The 19166-nt window shown below is 40.0% G+C and overlaps 1 protein-coding gene across 2 annotated transcripts in view; it reads left to right on the top strand.

Annotated features, from left to right (window-relative positions):
- The window catches only part of abl1 (c-abl oncogene 1, non-receptor tyrosine kinase), a 40663-nt gene that overhangs the window by 6904 nt on the left and 14593 nt on the right, over positions 1-19166 (top strand). Inside the window, exon 1 of one of the 2 annotated variants that reach the window (XM_034709494.1) lies at positions 15871-16668. The exons of the other annotated variant lie outside the window; for it this stretch is intronic. Coding sequence (XP_034565385.1) covers positions 16584-16668 — 85 coding nt within the window. The 5' untranslated portion in view covers positions 15871-16583. Of the gene's footprint in view, positions 1-15870; positions 16669-19166 lie in introns of those variants that run through there. 2 annotated transcript variants of the gene reach the window in all.

The following is a 19166-nucleotide window of genomic DNA, read 5'->3' as shown; positions in this document are numbered from 1 at the left end:
CTATTGTGTAGAATGTATACTTGTAGATCCTCCAATTTAACTTGGATGGACTGTGCTTATTGCTGATGTCCAGCCGCTCACCACTTCTAAAACTTGATTCCAATTTTAGAGTTCAGTAGTCATTCATTACTGCTGGATTTCTTTGCTTTCTACTGTAGCTAATTAGAGCAGGACCTTGGCTGTCCTTCTGCAGAAAAGTTTGAAAAGAACAAACAACTTCTCAACAATTTAGCACATCATTTAAAGTAAGTTTAATTGCCTATTTAGGACTAATTTAAGGTTTAGTTCTTCACTGAGAGATTTTCATTCTTTTTATGCAATTACGGTTCTTTAAAAGGACGTTTGTCTGCTGCTTCTACACGGCTGCCACTTCCCTTGCAAACATTTTTTTCTGCTTAACCTTAAAGTTTTGGACGGCATAGATTTACATTCAATAAAAAACAGCAACAAATTAATTAATTTAAATAAATGTATAGAAATAAACATCTCAGGTTAATATTTATCAAGAGGCTGAAGGGGAACCTGTTAAAAAGGTAACGACTCACTTCTGAACAAAATAATAACAGTAATACATTTTATTTATTACACACTATACATTCTGAATACATCTCAAAGTGCTACATGACATATTAAAAGGGTAGCAAAATGTATATAAATATGAGAGTCTGCTGACATCATACACCCCTGCTGGCTCGGTTACAGATGCTCACATAGAGCAGTACACTCCCTCTTGCATTATCAACCACCAGACTAAGAACAGGGCAGCGTAGGTCAGTTGATTTGCTGAACCATGGCAAGATTTGCCTCTTAATCTTGACATGGTAAATGAAAATAAAGATCTATGGCCACAAAATTACACTGGTACTAGCCATCTATCTTACAAAATAGATAATAATCTCTATATTTCTTAAAGTATGGAGGATAAAAAACTTTCATTTCCATGTGTTTGTGAAAGAGTTTAATCTCTTCTGAGCATTTAAGTAATACTCCTACAAACCTATCCTACAGCTTCAATGAGCCGATTGTGTGTATGTACATGTGTGTATATACATGTATATGTATGGGTGTGTGAGAATATGTGTATATGTATGAGTGCAAGCGTATGCATGTATCTAAATGTGTGTGTATTCATAAATACAGGTATGCCGGACACATGCATATATATATAAAGGTAAGGGCATATAATGACTGAATTTCAATATTTATAATGGCACATTTATATTATGTAGTATTAGTATACAAAGCAACAAGCAAATGTGTATGCATGTATATGTGTGTGTGTATACAGTTTGTACAGTTGTGCTCATAAGTTTACATACCCTGGTAGAATTCGTGATTTTTTTTTGGCCATTTTTGAGAGAATATGAATAATAAGAGAAACCCTTTTTTTCACTCATTGTTGTATATATATGTGTGTGTGTGTATATATATATATATGTATATGTATGTCTATATATATATGTATATATATGTATATGTATGTGTTTTACTGTAATATAAAGCAATAAGTTAAAAAAAAACATACATTTTTTAACTTACTGACTATTATTAATCAACAAATAATAAAGAAGGGGTGGGATTTAACACATTTTACTTCTTCCAACTCCTTTTCAGATATGTGAATACAATTCATATTAGTGAGGATACAATTAATTAGTATTATTATGATTATTTTTATTATTTGGAATGTATATAACATTTGTTTTTGTGTCTTTTGCATCTTCAAAATAAACACTATCAAATAAAATACAACAACAGCAAGCAATTAGCTCTATACATGTATTAGTAATAAAAAGTCATGTTACTGTGAGCTAAAAGCAAGGTGCTCTTGAAGACCAAAGTGTTTACTGTCCATAAAGGAAGCCAAAGGGAATGTGTTCAGGCATATTCTTTCGAGTCAAGGACAGTAAAAGACCAGATCTCATACGAATCTACAACAGTCAGGTTGTTGTAGAGCTCACTGAAATGATCATAATTTCATTTTACTGTAAATAATAAATAAAATAATTATAAAAAATAAAGACACCAAGAATCTCCATGATGTGGATATGCATGCATGGAAATACTTTCATTTAGCTGCAGGGAGTTGGTTTGCTGTTTGAAGTTATTCAAAGAAAGAATGATGCTTCTTATTTATCTTCCTGTCTTTCTCTGAAAAAGAGCTTACAGAGGAAAGGAAAACGGAGGAAAGTGGGATTAGGAGGATGGAGGGTTCAAAGGAAAGAGGATCACAACAATATTGTCTGATTTTGAGGTAACTTTGTAATTGCTGTTCCCACAGTAGACAGGTAGAGGAAAATGTGCCCTCTGGTGGTTACATGTATTTATTTTGTTGTTGTGTTTTATTAGGGTACATTGCAGCTGAAAACAAGATGTTATTTTTATAAAGGTGTACATGTAACCATGTATATTTCCTATTGAGTGGTCAGAAATGAGCTGAGTGCTGATAATGCATTCCAACAACATCTGCACTGAACCAAAGCTGGAAAGCTTTTACTCTGAACAAAGCTACAGAAAGTTACACACACCCACGCACACACACACACACGCACACACACACACACACACACACACACACACACACACGCACACGCACACGCACACATACACGCACATACACACACACACACACACACACACATACATACATACATACATACATACATACATACATACATACATACATACATACACACATACACACTCAGGAAGTAAGAATTGAATCATTGAGATATAAACTACTGGGTCTAGTAAAAATGTTCAGTGTTGCATTTGTGCCATTCTTGTGTGTGCTTTGCTGGATACCATAGAAACCGTCTTTGGTTGTCTTCCACGTTTGAATTCCTCCTCCTTTGTTTTAATAAGTCAGTCGTTAGATTATGAGCTGGAGGCCAGAGGGCAAACTTGCATCCTCATCTGACAATCTTATAAAGACAAGCTGCATTTTTTATCCCGCCACATCACATGCAATTATGATGATTGCACATTGTATGTCACAGGTATTTTATAAAGAGCATTAATTAAACTATGTCACTTATGAGCAATGCATTCCAAACAAGTTTCAGTAAAACAAAAAAAAAACTGGCCATGCAAACAATGTTGCATGGTTGTATAACTTTGATATTTTAACATATTTTCGATTTTGTTTATTAAGATGCAAAACATGCTGAATCTTACTTAGACATGTCGCACAGCAGGAAAGATGGTCAAGGAACATTGTAATGTTGGGCACTGGCAGCATTCTGATTAAAATAAGACTGGGAATCTACTTTTTTAATCTTTATCCAATTAATCTCTCCCGTCATATGTTCTTTCGTTCCTCTATTTGCAACGATGTAGTAAAAAGTGGCAATGAAAACTCAAAAACTCAAATAATCTCAATTAGAATGAAGTACTTCACACAGCCGGGTAATAGATATCCATACCTTAATAATAATAATAATAATAATAATAATAATAATAATAATACATTTCATATATTATATAGAAAGATTATAAAAGATCATAAAAAAAAAAAAGATTAAGCTAGACTAAAAGTCATTATTCTCAATCTGCTTCAATTATTTTGTTAATGATCTTAAACACTTAAATGTTCATTTATTTTGAAAGGTTGTTAAAGATTATAATTTTAGGCTGACTGCTTCCCTCTATTTTGTGCATCTGTGTGTGAGCATGTGTGTGTCCTGCAACAGCTGAGTTCCTTGTTTATGCAGAGTGGATAGATTTCTCTCTTAGTCTCTTACTGTCTTCTTCTTCTCGGCTGGAACTCGAGGAATCTGTAAATTCTATACGCTGAATCTCCTCCCGTGATCCCTGTGAGTCTTCTAGATGGGAGGAAGGCGTCTGTGTGTGAGTGATTGTGCATGCGCACCCACATTGTACCCGTGCAGCCGGCGCCTCATAGAAATGCTCATGCAGGCCAGCTGTTCGGTCCCTGGTGGCTTGTCACTTGCTCTGGCTGGACTTTTCTCCAAAGTGTGTGTGTATGTGTGTATATGTGTGAGACACATTTGTCCCTTGCCGGATGACACTCGGCTGATTAGTGAGTGTTTTCCCCTCTCATCAACTCTTGACCACCTGGAAAAGAGTCTACTTTATTACCACCCTACCTGATGACTAGTCAAAACCAAACAGCTGTGTGCATAAATCTTAGCAGTCAAGGTATTCAGCGCACAATGAGCCTTCCCTATTTAACTGTTGTAGTCACGTTTAACTAGGACATTAGTTCAGGATGTTAATGGAAGCCATTTATAGTTTTAAAGGTCTAAAAAAGGATGAGGATCTTACAATATCTTACCCCATGCAGATCTGAAAAGCTGCACATTTATTTATTATTAAGTCAAGGGAGTTCTTAACAAGATCCAACCACTCCCAACAGAAAACAGACCTTGTGTATTTTCTCTTTAACGTAGCTGTGAGAACTTTAAAAGAGTTTGACTAAACTGGTACCTGGCAAAAGTCTAAAATGAATCCATCAATCCATGCTGTCTGATATTCCTCTGTAAAAAGGAGTAGCACACAGACCTCTGCTCATGGTCTTTCAGTTTATCAAAGTTTTGCTTTCTTGCAAGCCTGCACAGTCAGAGGCAGTCTACCAGACTTACCAGTATTTTTGTGGAGTGCCATTGTGGTGAAGGTCGCAGTCTGAAATCCTCTGGGAGTTCTCTGCCAGCTGTTCCAAGGACCCGACTGAAAACTAAAGGGGACAGGGCTTTTTCAGTCAGGGCTTCTACACTCTGGAACAGCCTGCCAGAGGAGATCAGACTTACAGAGTCAGTGATGTGTTTTATGTCATTACTCAAGACACATTTTTACAGGGAAGCTTTTATTGTGTGATTTTATTTAATATAAGATCTGATTTTAAGGGCCTGTTTTAGAAGTTTGTATGTTTTTGCGTTTTCATTTTGCTTTGCACTTCTTTTGTTTTTATCGCCCACTGTGGAGCACTTTGTAACCTGTATTGAAAAGTGCTATATAAATAAAGTACTATTATTATTATTATGATTATGATTATAATTATTATTATGATTAGGATGATTACTATTATTATTATTATTATTATTATTATTATAGATTTTTGCCAATTCCCAATTTGTTGATATATTTGGGTCTTTTACACCTTTATTGACAGAGGAGAGGACAGTGGATAGTGTAGGAAACCGGGAGAGAGTGTAGGAATTACATGCGGGAAAGGGGCCACAGGCTGGAATTGAACCCAGGCGGCCCGCTACATGGGTGCTCAACTTGACCATTAGGCTAAGTCCTCGTCCCAATATGTGGATATTTTTACATCACATTTTTACCCTGCAGAAGCCTCCCACTGAGAATAAAGCTGGTTATTAAGATTCATTCAATGCTTTTTTCTTAAGCTACTTTACCTTTGAATGGTCCCTGCTATGTTACTAATCATTACATAGCAACTTGACTATCTGATTCTAACACTTTAGAATACTTTCTTACAGCCAATATGTTGACGCCCATATGCATACTTGTGCACAAAGACATAATTATGGGCAGAAAAGTTCACATCTGCTGATACAATATTTACCCTTTTAAGCTTTTATCTTATTATGATAATTAATAAGATATGATAATGATAAGATATTATGTTGATGATATCATGCATCCCTGATTGTGGCATAATTATTTACAGGCCCAGTTAGAGAAGGACGGGAGTGGACAGATGTACTGAAAACATTTTTTTAATTTATTGTGCTTTACAGGGGGAAAAAATACAGTTTTTTCATTCAGCTGGTGGTGATAAAAGAATTCGGCCATACTTTATTTTATTATTTATACCTGTGCTTGTTGTACTGTGACATGTCAAAAAGCCGTCCATAAAAAGACCTGTTGTGTAATGATTATATAATGAGCATCTGATCAGTATGACTGTTTTAATTAATCACTTCCTGGCCTTCAGCCTCTTCAACATCTGCCTCTATCCAGCCTACGAAGTTTCCGAGTCACAATTTCTCTCTGTTTGTGTGTGTTTGTGTTTATGTTTGTGTGTGTATGTGTGTGTATCTATGTGTGTGTGTGATCTGTTGCAGCAGAGAAGTGTTGAGTAATAATCTCTATTTCACACAGAGAAAAAGAGAGAGTTGAACATGGGGCAAGCCACAGCAGTGGAGTGAAGAATGTGACCTCTTGTGCATTCCTCTCTCAAATAACTGGTGCAATCCCTCTCTCTCTCCCTCCCTTTCTTCTTTCCTTTCTTTTCCTTTATTTTCTTCTTTTCTCTTCTTTTTTTGGCTCATTTTTATGACACATTTAATTAAGTGGATATTTTTAATAGAGATTTTAAGAAAGGGGTAAAAAGCAAACACAAAAAGTAAGCTGACTATAATAGAGCACACAGACGTCTCATTATGCCACAATAAAAGCACAAGTAGCAGTCATTAGTCACATTGAGAGGGTCTCATTAATTGATAAGGCTCTATGTTGCACATTTTTTAATATTTAAGGAGTTGTTTTCTCATGCTGCTTTTCATTCATGGTATTGGTTGTTTATATAAGTCTACCAATTGTTTGCTGTGATGCTGCTTCAGGTTCTTCAAGTTTTTTTGCATGAAAGGATCCATGCATCCACGGCCATAGCTTGCCTTTGTTGATCAAAAACAAGCGGCAACCTCTGGCTGTGAGAATTGAAGCCAATGCAGAAGTGTTCCTCGAGTGTCTGCTTGAGGCTCGCTCAGGAAGTACCGGAAACCACATAAACACCCATTCAAAACAGCCAATCTTTACAGCAGATATAAACATGTTTACAGCCTGGTACAAAAAACAAGGGTAGTCTGGATAGCTCAATTCTCGATCGGCACACACCGTACGGGTGGTGATTTTTTTTCATAACGGGGCAATTTAAAAGGTATTAAGATTTCGAGTTTTCCATCATAAGAGGCACAGCTGACTTGATTGACAGGCGAGAAGTCTGTAGCTGTTGGCTAGGAGGCTCAAAGTCTGCCTCTTTACCTCACACTAGCTCGACAGCAGTTAGGTTGGCTGTTGTCCGAAACCGACTACTATACTACAAGTACGTTCTGATTTGGCCAAAATTCAGTATGTAGTATGCAGTATGTGAAAAAGACCAAGATCTGCAGTATACCAAAACTTCCCGGATGTCGTACTGATTTGGGAAAATTTCTCAGTATGCATCGAACCAGTCTCCCTTGCGCACTGTTTCCCACAATGCACAGCGCTAATGTTCCGCTTTTTATTTTTTCTTCTTTTTTGAAGGGGGGAACTCCGTTTTTAGGTGTTGCGAAAATATTAAGTTCCATATAAACCACTTTTTAACTTTTTAAATCATAATTGGATGCTGAAGAAGCAGTTTCGCTGTCAGCTCGGTCGTTGTTTACTTCTGCTTTCTGAGACCGGAAATCCAGTGACGCCTGACCCATACTGCAACACAGATCCAACAGAACAGTCATACTACATACTATCTTCAAACACAGTATGTAGTATGCAGTACGTACTGCATAATACATTTCTTGGTAGTATGTAGCAGGCGGTTTCGAAAATAGCCGTTGAGTTCAGCATATCCAATATGACTCCTGCGGACGATTGGCCTGAAAACAGCGTTTCAGAAACAGATGGGTGACATCACGGATACTAAGTCCATTATTTATAGAGTCTATGATCAAAAAAAGTAAATCGTTGACATACCTGACAAAAATAGATCATTGTGTTTTTAGGTAAGAAAATTAAGAAAAATGTACTAGCAAAGTTCTAAATCTTACAGTTTGGAAAAAAGACACCTGAACTGCCTGTATTCAGAAATGGTCAGCTACTTGTCATGGTGTTAAATTATAACCTAAAATTTTAAATGTAAGTAGGGGAAGACAACAATCCCATGCAGAAACTGAGCCAAAGCTGTTTCCATACACATAAGCTACACAATGTCTACACAGAACAATCGATAGTGTAAGCATGTCGCTTGAGGACAAACAGTCCTTGGAAGTCATTTTGTCTGGGTTTAGTTTTTTATAATTACCTTCAGCACATACAATAGGGCCTTGTACCTTGTGCATCACTCATACATTTCCATTTGTTTAAGCTGATATACTGCTCAAATCCTGGTTTACTTTTTCTATTGTTATTACGTCGTCTTTCTAGTCACAGCCTGGGCATGACTTGTTTTCACAAATCAAGCTGATAATCTAAAGCTCTTTTCAGAACAATAAGAGGCCACCAGCACAAACCTCTTTTTCTCTGTGCTTGTTATGCCTCTGTCACACACACACATATAAACACACAGTACATACAGCAAATACACAAGCATACCGTGAACCTCCGAGTTGTGTTAGGAATGTAGCGTGGGAGCTTGTCGCCGACTTGGTCCACACACACGCACACAGACACAGACACAGACACAGACACACACACACACACACACACACACACACATTAACATTCAGACAAAAAAAAAAAAAAGTACACCCCCTGTTCCTTGCTCCATGCCTGAGCAGGCAGCTCCAGACGCAGCTGTTGTTTTCTCTGCAGACAACCTGCTACCTCGGATGCCAGCTCTGTGTTATTTGGAAAAAAAAGCTGCCATATATGGGCCCTCTTTGTCAGAAGGCATGTGTCCCGATGATTTTTAGAGAAGAGCCTATGGGGGCATGATTTGACACGACAGCATTTGTTTTTTACAAGAGGTAGATTCTCCTTAAGTCACGTTTTTTGCTCATATTCTTTTACTTCGATTTCCATTGAGCAGGATTATAAAAATCCTTTCCACTTAGGTATTGTCTGGCTCATTTACACTACAGTCTGCTGTGTTTTTCCCCTCATCGGTCCATACTGTACTGGTATGCTGTCCTGTCCCTTTGTGTTGTGTTTAGCTCCTCTTCATAGCTCTAAAAGAGGGGGCCTGCTATGCTTGCTGCATCTGGATCCACTTAGACACAAAGAAGAGCCCGAGCAGCTCTACTGCTGCAGCCTGAACGCCTGGAAGACATAGTCCTTTCTTCTGTGTATCTGTTTTTGTTTTTTGCCCCAGTGGGCATGCAGACAAATGGGGTCTTTCCCCAGGCATCCAGATAACATCTCAAAGACGCTTCGGGTTGATAGTTTGCAAAAGAAGTCGAGGCATCTACTGGCTGTCTCTGCTCTGTAAACGTTCTGTCTGCTCTTATCAAAGACTCTTTATGTTGTTGAATCTGACCCAAAGAAATAGCATATTCTGTTGTACTTACTTTCTATTTTCACACAACCCTTTTTTCTTTTCTGCTCTCTCTCCCTCTATAAAGAGTTTGGCTCTCCTTTTCTGCACACTCATAAAACAATGGAATAGGGGTTGAGCTTTCATTCCAGCACTCTTGGTCAAGTAGTTTACCCCTGAAACGCCTGGATTAGCACCCTTTTTTTGCATCGGCTCATTGTCTAGCCTCTCTTTAAGCTTTTCAACACTGATAATTAGTGTAGCGTTTCATGCCTGACAAGTGATGAGTACTTGTGTGCATTTGACTGGGCTCTCCGTTTGCTCAATGTGATATTTTAACTCTTGGCTAGAATGCATTCATTTCCATTCTCTGCAGGTTTGCATATTTTGCGCACTACATAGTTTTGTCTGGGATCTACAGCAGTGTATCATGTGGAGAAATGAGCGATGCTCCTCTTTGTGTCTGTCATGATAAAAACGGTTCACACAGGTTCTGTTACAGCAGGCTGGTTTGAGCCATAGACTGCCGTGATTTCACCAAACTAAAATATTTGAGGCCTCCAGGGCTGCATCTTGGTCCTTTGTGTTTATGGAGCCAAAATGGACCATATCTTGACTGGAGAGTGAATACACATTATTACCTCTTCATCCTGGTTTAAAAATCCCTTCTTTAGTGTCAGTTCTGAATGTGACCATGATCACAAAATGATCATGCTGATTCAAAGACTAGAAAATAGCAGAGGAGACTATAAACTCATAAGGAAATGTTCAGTGAGGTAGTACATCAAGTGCTAAGTGGGTTCATTTCACATGGGGTTTCATAGAATATCAGCCAGTCAAGATGCCCCCTTCCTGCCATACAGTGATGAGACTAATAGACACTTCTGCATTAGGGTTGGGACATGATTTTTTTTTTTGCTCGAATATTCGCTCACTTATTTAAAATCTATGAGGTAATGCAAATATTTTCTCATTTTAAAAGTAAAATTTTTAATTGTTTTCACTGATGACTGGTTGTAATATGGTATTCCAGCAAGACAGTGGCTATAGAGCGTCTTAAAGCTGTTCGCTAACCGCATTATTAGTTATCAGGAGTAGAAAAATGCTAACTGCATTAAATAGCAAAAGAAGAAGAAAAAAAACATTAGGGACAGTCGCTGGAAAAAACGTGTGTGGTGGTGTGAGATTCAGAAACAGCACAAACTGCAAAGACTGAGCATGGCTTTAAAATGTAAACACACACCACACTGATGCATCACAGAAACACAGCTTAAAAATGAAGGTTGAGGCAGACGCTGCCTGTGACGGCTACTAGCAGCACTTTGTCCGGTGCTGGTTAACGCGACTTCCACAGAAACGGATCGTTAAGGGACAGGTGTCCCATGGAGTGTTTATGTTTACTGTCTACATATGTAGCGCAGGGGAGCTTGATTGCGAATAATCATCGAATGGATGTCAGTGATTATCAAATTGTATTTTGGATTGAAATTCCCATCCCTACTCCGTATTAGTGTCAGCATTGAAAACAACAGGCTAATCAAATTCAGGTCTTAGCTTTGCATGCAGGTCTGTCTCATTTGTTTTGATTTTTGTTGTACAGCTTTTCTCCCAGTGGACTGTTAATTGGCTTACCTCAAATGAGAGATGTTTGGCTAGAGAGCAGTGATGTTCTGAAGTGACTAATTTTCAAATTGTTTAAACCAAAATATAAATTCTCACTAACTGACTAGTCTGGTGACAAGAAAGCACTCAGGAAATAGTCCAAACTGAGCACAATTTGTTTAAACTGAATCGGAGAGCCTAACTTGACGAATGATGTCAAGTTAGTTTACTGAGTCTAGTTAAGATTAGAAGAACTAGCATTACCAGGCTTTGTTCCTCCTTATGTCCATTTCCTAGATCAAAACACTTCCAAACTGTGCCACATCACAAGATACCATCAGTAATCTGTGCTTGTTTACATCTGGGTCGTAGAGCATTCGTGTTGTAGTTAGAAAGCAGTCAACATGAACTGGAGCTACAGCCCTGGCTAGTGAAGGGTGGCTGTTTTACAGCTTAGACATGACATATGAACAACATTTTGGGCCTCCAACTTGTAGGTACAAGAGCATGCATGTAAAAGCCCATTTTATCATAAAACATGTTTAATTAACTCGGCTTAAATGTTATTGTTTAACTGTAAAAAACGAATGGTAAAAACAGATTTTAAAAGCCCAGAGAGATTTGACATACACAGTCTTTGTTTTTTTGTTCTCTGCATTAAATATCGTCATTATTTTTCTGCACACTGTTGCCCAAGCTGGTAACTTATTACCACCCTGGGCTGCTGCTTGAGCTTTTAACCTTGCCCCAGAGCAGCCACCGTTTTGTTCTTAAGTGTCCTTTCTCCCCTGTGGATGATACTTAGTGGAGAATTATGTGGAAATCTAAACCCCTTAACCTCATCTGCCGGTCTGCACGCCTCAGACACTCTGGCTGCATTCTCAAGAGGGCTTGAGTAAACACATGCACCCATGCACACATGCACACATGCACACATGCACACGCGCACACATCTATACACCACATAAATCCTACCTAGTGCTTGATATTTAATTGCACTCAGCTGTACAGATTGCAGTGGCTGCTGGGTTAGGTAATGATGAACCACGCAGAATCATTATAAGGAACCTACACAGCATTGTCTCCGTCCTCCCCTCCCATCCTTTCCCTCCTCTCTAATTAGAGAGCTCACTCAGTTTTTAAAGTGTAATAACTCATGTTCCATTACTTGGACGGGACAGGATTTATGCCAAGTGTTGGCAGACTTAAATTTCTTGCATTGTTTGACAATGTGATTATGTTTTTATTTGAGTGTGTTCCCTTTTGCATGGCATTGGTTGGGCAGAAATCATGCTGTTCTCTAATTTCACTGGAGTGAATCAGGTATATGTATAAATGATTGAGGTGCACTCTTACTCTGTGCAGTAAGGCAAAGAATAGTTTGATTTGCCCTTCATTTTTTGCCTCAGAACTCAACCTGCTTTCTGGTCAGAACTTTAAAGAACGGGCTCAGGAAAGCAGGAGGGGGGGTACGTGAGAGGATAAGGGCCAAAAACCATCCCGTGGGTGGATGTACGTCAGCTAACTGTTAACATACACGGCTCAGATTATAAAACTCGAGCGAGCGATTCTCCTATGAGCTCACTTCCAAGCAATGTGCTTCATGTTTCTCCATCTGCAACCTTTTTTCCTCTTTCCTCCCTCCTTTTTTTTTATAGCCCCTCTCCTCTTCCCTTCATCCTCTCATCCCTACAACACTTTGTGACTGCGGTGAGTTAATGGGCCTTTCTCAGAGTTGGAGGAAGCCTACATTTCTTCTTAATTGGTGCTTGGGGTAGTGCAGCAGAGGGAACAAATGTTTGCCATACCAGCAGTGCAGCGATGATGTATGCTCTGGTGCCATGTGACGCGGTGCTCAGGCCATGCTTTACTTGCAAAAAAAATAAAACAAAAACCTCTGACCTATACGGATCCTCCAGTTCTATGATCCAACAGCCAGTGACTGCATTTCATTGCAGTCACATGTTTCTCACTGTATATAGGTCAATATTAGCCAGAAGGCTAGGAATCCAAAAGTTGCCAGTCAGTGACCTCAGGGAAGCAGGAGGGTATTTCCAGGTCAGCTGAACTTTCAGTTGTCATTTCTCTGACCTTGCTGTTTCCAAGCATACAGCTGAGGGCTATCACTACTCAAACTTTGTCATGTTTGATGTGTTTTATTTGCCTTTTGACTCATGCAAATAGGAAGGTGGCAGAGTCCAAAATCAATACTAACCAAGTGCTAAATGTGGGTACATTTTGCATTTGGTTATACACCATGTGTGGGGTAAATGTTTTAATCAAAAGTCGTACAATTTAGAGACAGATATGCTGAACCCCCAACCCCCTTTCAGTTTATTAGGATTTTGTTAAACTAGAGATGTCCCGATCAGCATCCATCCATTATCTTGACCGCTTATCCCGTTAGGGGTCACGGGGGGCTGGAGCCTATCCCAGCTGGCTTTGTGCAGAAGGCAGGGTACACCCTGGATAGGTCACCAACCTATCACAGGGCCCGATCTGATAAGATTTTTTAATATTTAATATTTGCCTATGCCGAGTCCTGATCCGATACTTGTATTTGCCTAGATAATAGTCGCACAAGATTTAGGAGAGTTGAACGGACATTGTTTTTTTTCCTTTAACAAAAATAAGTAATTAAAAAAAACAACTAAAATAAGTCCCATCTTTATTCTTTTCAACTTAACCCATGTGAGTTCTACAATAAATTGTAAATCATGGCTTGAGTTCTACATCAATGTCCTTTTTTTTATTTCTCATTATGTATACACAACTCAGAACCCTCAATTACACTCACACCTTCAGCTGAAAATTGTGTTCAGTGACAGAGGAGGTAAATGATCGGATGAGATTATCGGCTCAAATGCCGATCACCGATTAATTAAAAAACGTCCAGATCGGCCCTGATGTGATAGTTGAGATCGGGACGTCCCTAGATAAAACAAAAAAAAACAACTACTTGATTCTTTCATTTCTCGCCAGTGTAATAAAATAGGAGTTTTTATTAAGAGCTTCCAACCTATACAGTCAAACAGAGGTGAAGCAGCACTATAGCAGGGTTTCAAGGATACATTTTGCATTGTGCCCCAATTAAAAACCTCCTTCTTACATCATCCTACCAGCTGGGCAGCAGACTCGGATGTTTTTTCTTTTGGGGAATTATTTTCGAACTTTTCTGACCTATGGAAATCTTCTCCAATCCAAACATGAAAATGAATAATATATAAACCTTTGAAATAAACACACCGAGCCATTAGCAAATCTGCTCATGAGCATACATGAGATTTACCTACATTGCACCATGTCTTGTACATGGTGCAGCCTCTCACAGATGACCGTGACTTTATCTTTGGATTTTCTGTTCTTCTCTTTTCTGTACTCGTCTCAGATTTCTCCCAGTCTTATGTTTTGCACATGAATCAGTTTTCCCTTTAGAAACATCTGGTTATTGTTCGCCTCTCCTCTTGTGTTGCTTGCCAAGTGGACCAGTCAACCTATATTCCTGCAACAGTTTACATCTTGAGTTATCAGCTGAATATGTTGGAAAAGGCTGTGCTTTTAAAACCCAGTCCAATGAAGGTCCAGCCAACAGATGGTCCTAAATTTAGATACTTTATAAAGGCGGAAGATCGTGATTCTCCTGGGTGCAATTGTGTTGCATTGAAATAAAGGGAATTTCTAATGTTGCAAAAGTAGTATCAGTGATGTCACCCATCTACTTCTGGAGGGCTGTTTTGAAGTCAATCGTCAGCGGGAGCCATATTGGAAATGCTAAACTCAACCTAACTTCTGTCGAGCTAGTGTGAGGTAAAGAGACGGGCTTTGAGCCTCCTAGCCAACAGCTACAGTGTTCCCATCTGTCAGTCAAGTCAGGCATGTCCTTAAATGGGCAAAACTCGAAATCTTAATATCTTCTGAGCTGTCACACTCGATAAATTCACCCCCATACAGTGTGTGCCGATAGAGAAATGAGCTCTTCAGACTGAAGCCTTTTTTTGAACCAGGCTTTAAACATGTTTATTTCTGCTGCAAAGATCGTCTTTTTTGAACTGGTGTGTGTGTGTGTGGTTTCCGGTGTTTCTCCAGCCTGCCTCAAGTGGACGCTTGATGAACTGCAGTTTATAACACTTCCGTATGGGCTTCATATTTTGAGACCGGATGTTGCCGCTTGGTGTTTCACTTTAGGGCTCTTATTTTAGGTCTTCCCTATTCATGCCTGATAAGAAATTCCAGTGACTGGGTCAGCCAGTAAACTGCTTCAGCACTCAAGCTATGCGTAATGGTGTCATCAAGCCGGCTTCCCACCAGTATGTGATCACCCCCTGAGTGACTGGACTCCTTATCTCTGAGGCCATGTTTGTCTTTGAAATGGAAAAATATTTGCCAGACATAGTCAGCCGATTACAGCTGCTCTCTGGTCATTTGTGGTTGAAATCTTTGTTAAAATGACGACTGACGGGCCTTTAAGTCCATATTACACATAATCAGTTACATAGCTTTTTTTTTTAAATATCTGCACCTCATATGGGTGTTTGTAATGGATTATTTAACCTCAAGAATTGGACTACACTAATCAAAGAAATACCTAACACTCACTGACTTATCTGAAAAATGATCACTAAACCTCTGACTTTTGCATCACAACTCATTAAAAGTTGTGTTGAAAGACAGCTGAGCTCCTGCCAATGATTATTCCCTCCTTTCATGCTTTCATGGCCAATCCACTTGTGCTGTCTTAACTCACATGGCAAGACATGTCTCTCCAAAGATCAAAAGATAATGTTCTCATTTTGATTCATTTAAATACATAGCTCACTTTATCCTCAGTTCAAACGGCCCAGAGCGAAAAGCCTTTGTTTGAGTGGTGTGTGAGGGCTGCTTCTCCTCCCTGTTATTGAGAGCTTAAGCTTCGTCTTTAACAACCCGATCTTGTTTCCAGAACTGACTCCTCAACCTGTAAATATTTGGGACTACAGAGAGGGGAAAAGTAGGGAAGATGAGAGAGAGGCAGAAAGACAGCGAGAGGGGGGAGGAGGGGTAAAAAGTTGGAGGAGGAGCTTCTTGTAATCATCTCATGACTTCAACAGAAGGACGGAAGAATAATCTGTATCCATGTTCAATCAAAACTTCACGAGACCTCAGAAGGAATTGTGGGTGACAGTCTGCAGTTGTTTGTATTCTTCCTGGTGGGTGCTTGTGTGTGTGTGTGTGTGGTGGCGCTCTCCCCTTCACACTGTGTTTGCTGCTGAAGGTGGGAGGGCTCAGCTGATGTCATTGAGTGCAGCAGGCTGAGCCTGAAAGAGGCCCTTTGTTGGCAGCTGGAGCACGAGTAGTCCCTGCGCCTCAGACACACACTCAGACAGGAGGACAGGAGAGAGGAATGGCACCATCAAGACTGACCTGCTGCCCACTCAACTGACACATCTACAGCTCAAGCAAGCTTTGGGATCCTAAGCTGCACCTCTGGATTGTTTTCGATTCTTACAAAGTGAAGGAAGCCAAAAGCCCAAGAGCAAAAGAGGGGGAAAAAAACATGGAGCCGCTCAGGAGAGAAAGTTGATAGACTTTGCCGGACAGCAGACGCCGCTCTTTCTGTTTCGGAAAAAGAGTGCGGGGAGGATTAACGGCAACTGTGAAAGAAAGGAGGAAAAGAAAACCAGTGTTTTCAACTCTTTATTAGGCTTGGTACAGTTTCTCCTTATGTCAGTTTTTGTCTTATTTTTGAACTTTTCTCCCGTTGGACACATGTAGAGGGAAGGCGTTTAACAGACGTTTTCAAAACAGCAACAACATTTTCAAGCAGGAAGGGGAAAGAAAGCAAATGAAAATGTTGGAGATATGCCTGAAATTGGTGGGGTGTAAATCTAAGAAAGGCCTCTCGTCCTCCTCCAGCTGTTACTTGGAAGGTAAGAAAACTTTCGGATGGTTATAGTGTTGTTTTTTAAACTTTTGACAGTGGTCTTAAGTTTACTTTGGAGAAATATAAACAATCAAAGGGATGACAGTAAGAAAGGAAAATGGGGGCTTGGGAAACAGAGGGAAAAAGATCAAAAGATGAAGTTTCACCGTGTGAAGGCTCAACAATGATCTCTGTGCTGTGGAAACAGAAGAATGGGGAGGGGAAAGCGGAGAGTAAGCACAGGGGAGGGCGAGGGAGGCCAGACACACTGGCTAGCTGGAGAGGAAAGAAGTGGAAAAAGAGACGGAGAGGAGAATACAAGGAAATCTGACTCCTGGTCGTGTCCCACTTAACTTTTGTTTATGAGGAGAGGGGTTCTAATCTCAGTCTGCGCTTTCCTTTTCACTTCTCTGCTATGTTCCGCTACTTTGATGGTTTGAGTGCTTCCATAATAAATTAAGAAAATTATCATCTTGCTGTTTTTACAGTATGCAGAGTATGGTTAACGTCTTCTCCATTACCTCTCATTACACAGATCTTTCCATGCTTTAAGTAGGTAATTGATTTGCCCATGGTGTATGCTGAGACACGAGGGGAATCTGAAGAAATCCAGTATGCAAAGAGATTGGTTCTGATCAACACAGTAATTGATTGGCAATGGAAAAGTCAGTGAGGTCTTTTGTGTGCCAAAGATTGCATAACCAAGTGATTTAATAGACTTAATAGTCCTGGTGCGCTCCCCACTGAAGGGGATGACAGTGATAAAGAGTCTCGAATTTCCAGCACATATGGTCCAAGGCACAGCAAACTCCCATGCAAAGATGTTCCACTGCAGATAAAAGGTTCTGACCTGAACTGCTGGAGATGACTTGTATGTTGCGCCAAGTAGTTCGATATCAGACATCAGTGCGCCAAAGAGGTCTGTGAGCTCAGTAACGAGAGGGAAAGGGGATGTGAATATTTTATGACAATGATAATAAAGTATGAATCCAGTCGCCTTTATATTATCTGGCGTTCCCTTGCTCTCTTTCTTTGGTTCTGGAGCAACCTTTTATACTTCACAGCAGGGAGAGCCATATAAAAAGTATGATATGTATAATTCCCCTTCGGGTGATGACAGGTGATGCAAGAGAAATATGTCAGCCAGAGATTTTCTTCTCCTACACCTCAGAAATATTGGAACGTGGTCCAACATCATGGAAGTGGACCACACTGTATTAATATACTCATAGTTTTTGGACCCAGGCTACTGTTGGTTTTTATTGTGCCAGGTAGTTAGCTCCATTTTCCTTCCAGCTAAGGTGTAAATCAGCTCATTTAGGAGGACTGAAACCAAAACTAGCAAATCTCTGACACTTGATCACAACGACCACCTTCAGAAAGATCTGTTATATTTTTGTTTTGTAAAGATCTTTCTCTTACGTCATTGTGTGAGTTCATTCTCCTCACAGCAGTGCAGTCATAGCTCTGAATGCTTTACTAGTTCCTCACATATTTAATCATTACGAGTGTCATCTCAGAAGCGCAGCCAGGACACGCCGCAATTTCTCCCATTCGTTCACTCGCACACCTCAGTTTCCTTCATCACGTCTTTTATTTCCCCCTCTTCCCCCTCTTTCTTTGAGCTCGTGCTGCCACCGTCCATGTGTCAGTGTGCCGTCACCCTCTCACAAAGAGCTGTGGTATTTGAGGCCCGTAAAGTGGACATGTGCGGCGTGGGCTGGTCAAAAGCACAGCCCACATACTTTATGACCAGGCCACACTCTTTGGACATGTGGCATGATGAAAAAAGTCTCTGTATGCAGCATGAGGAACAAAAATACCAGCATCTTGTCTAGCCATGGGGAATGACACCTGATTTTGTGCTCCAAAACACAGCAGGTCAGTCTCTCATGAGGATAGGAACCAACCTAAATACAAACGAAGCCGTGCAGTGTGCTCCAGATGAAACTGAATCTGTTGTGTTTTCACTGGGAAAATGGCAGGTTTGTTACCACCACATTTGGCTTTGATTTTCTCTGTGTGCTCCGGCTCTTGAGCCAAACTTGGCAGAAGGAGCTGTGTGAAAGTCTCTCACCAGCTCCTCGATACACAGATGCCTGGAACTTGTCAACAAAGTCATGTGAGGGGCTGAAGTCGCACAATGTGTTCTGTTTACTTCCTTGGGGTTGCACCATTTTCTTGGTATATGTAGTTTGTTTACTTATTGCTTCGAGGAACTAGGAAGACATTTATTTTTTTAAGTTATATTTTTGGGGCATTTTTGTCTTTATGATAGGATACCTGTAGAGAGACAGGAAATGTGGGGAGTAGAGAGCGGGGGAAGACATGTAGCAAATGGTCGTGGCCAGAAGTTGAATCAGTGAGCTCTGCGACGAAGCCCATAGCCTCTGTATGTGGGACGCTTAGACCGCTAGGCCACCAGCGCCGCCGAAAGACATATCTTTAACTATGACTACAAAGCTCCTACTTTTGTGGACACAAAAACAATTGAGATAGTACTCT

Source organism: Notolabrus celidotus, chromosome 19 (assembly GCF_009762535.1).
Source record: "Notolabrus celidotus isolate fNotCel1 chromosome 19, fNotCel1.pri, whole genome shotgun sequence".
NCBI classification, from domain to species: Eukaryota; Metazoa; Chordata; class Actinopteri; order Labriformes; family Labridae; genus Notolabrus; species Notolabrus celidotus.
The sequence above is the reverse complement of the archived record's forward strand: the minus strand, read 5'-3'. Positions and strand labels throughout refer to the sequence as shown.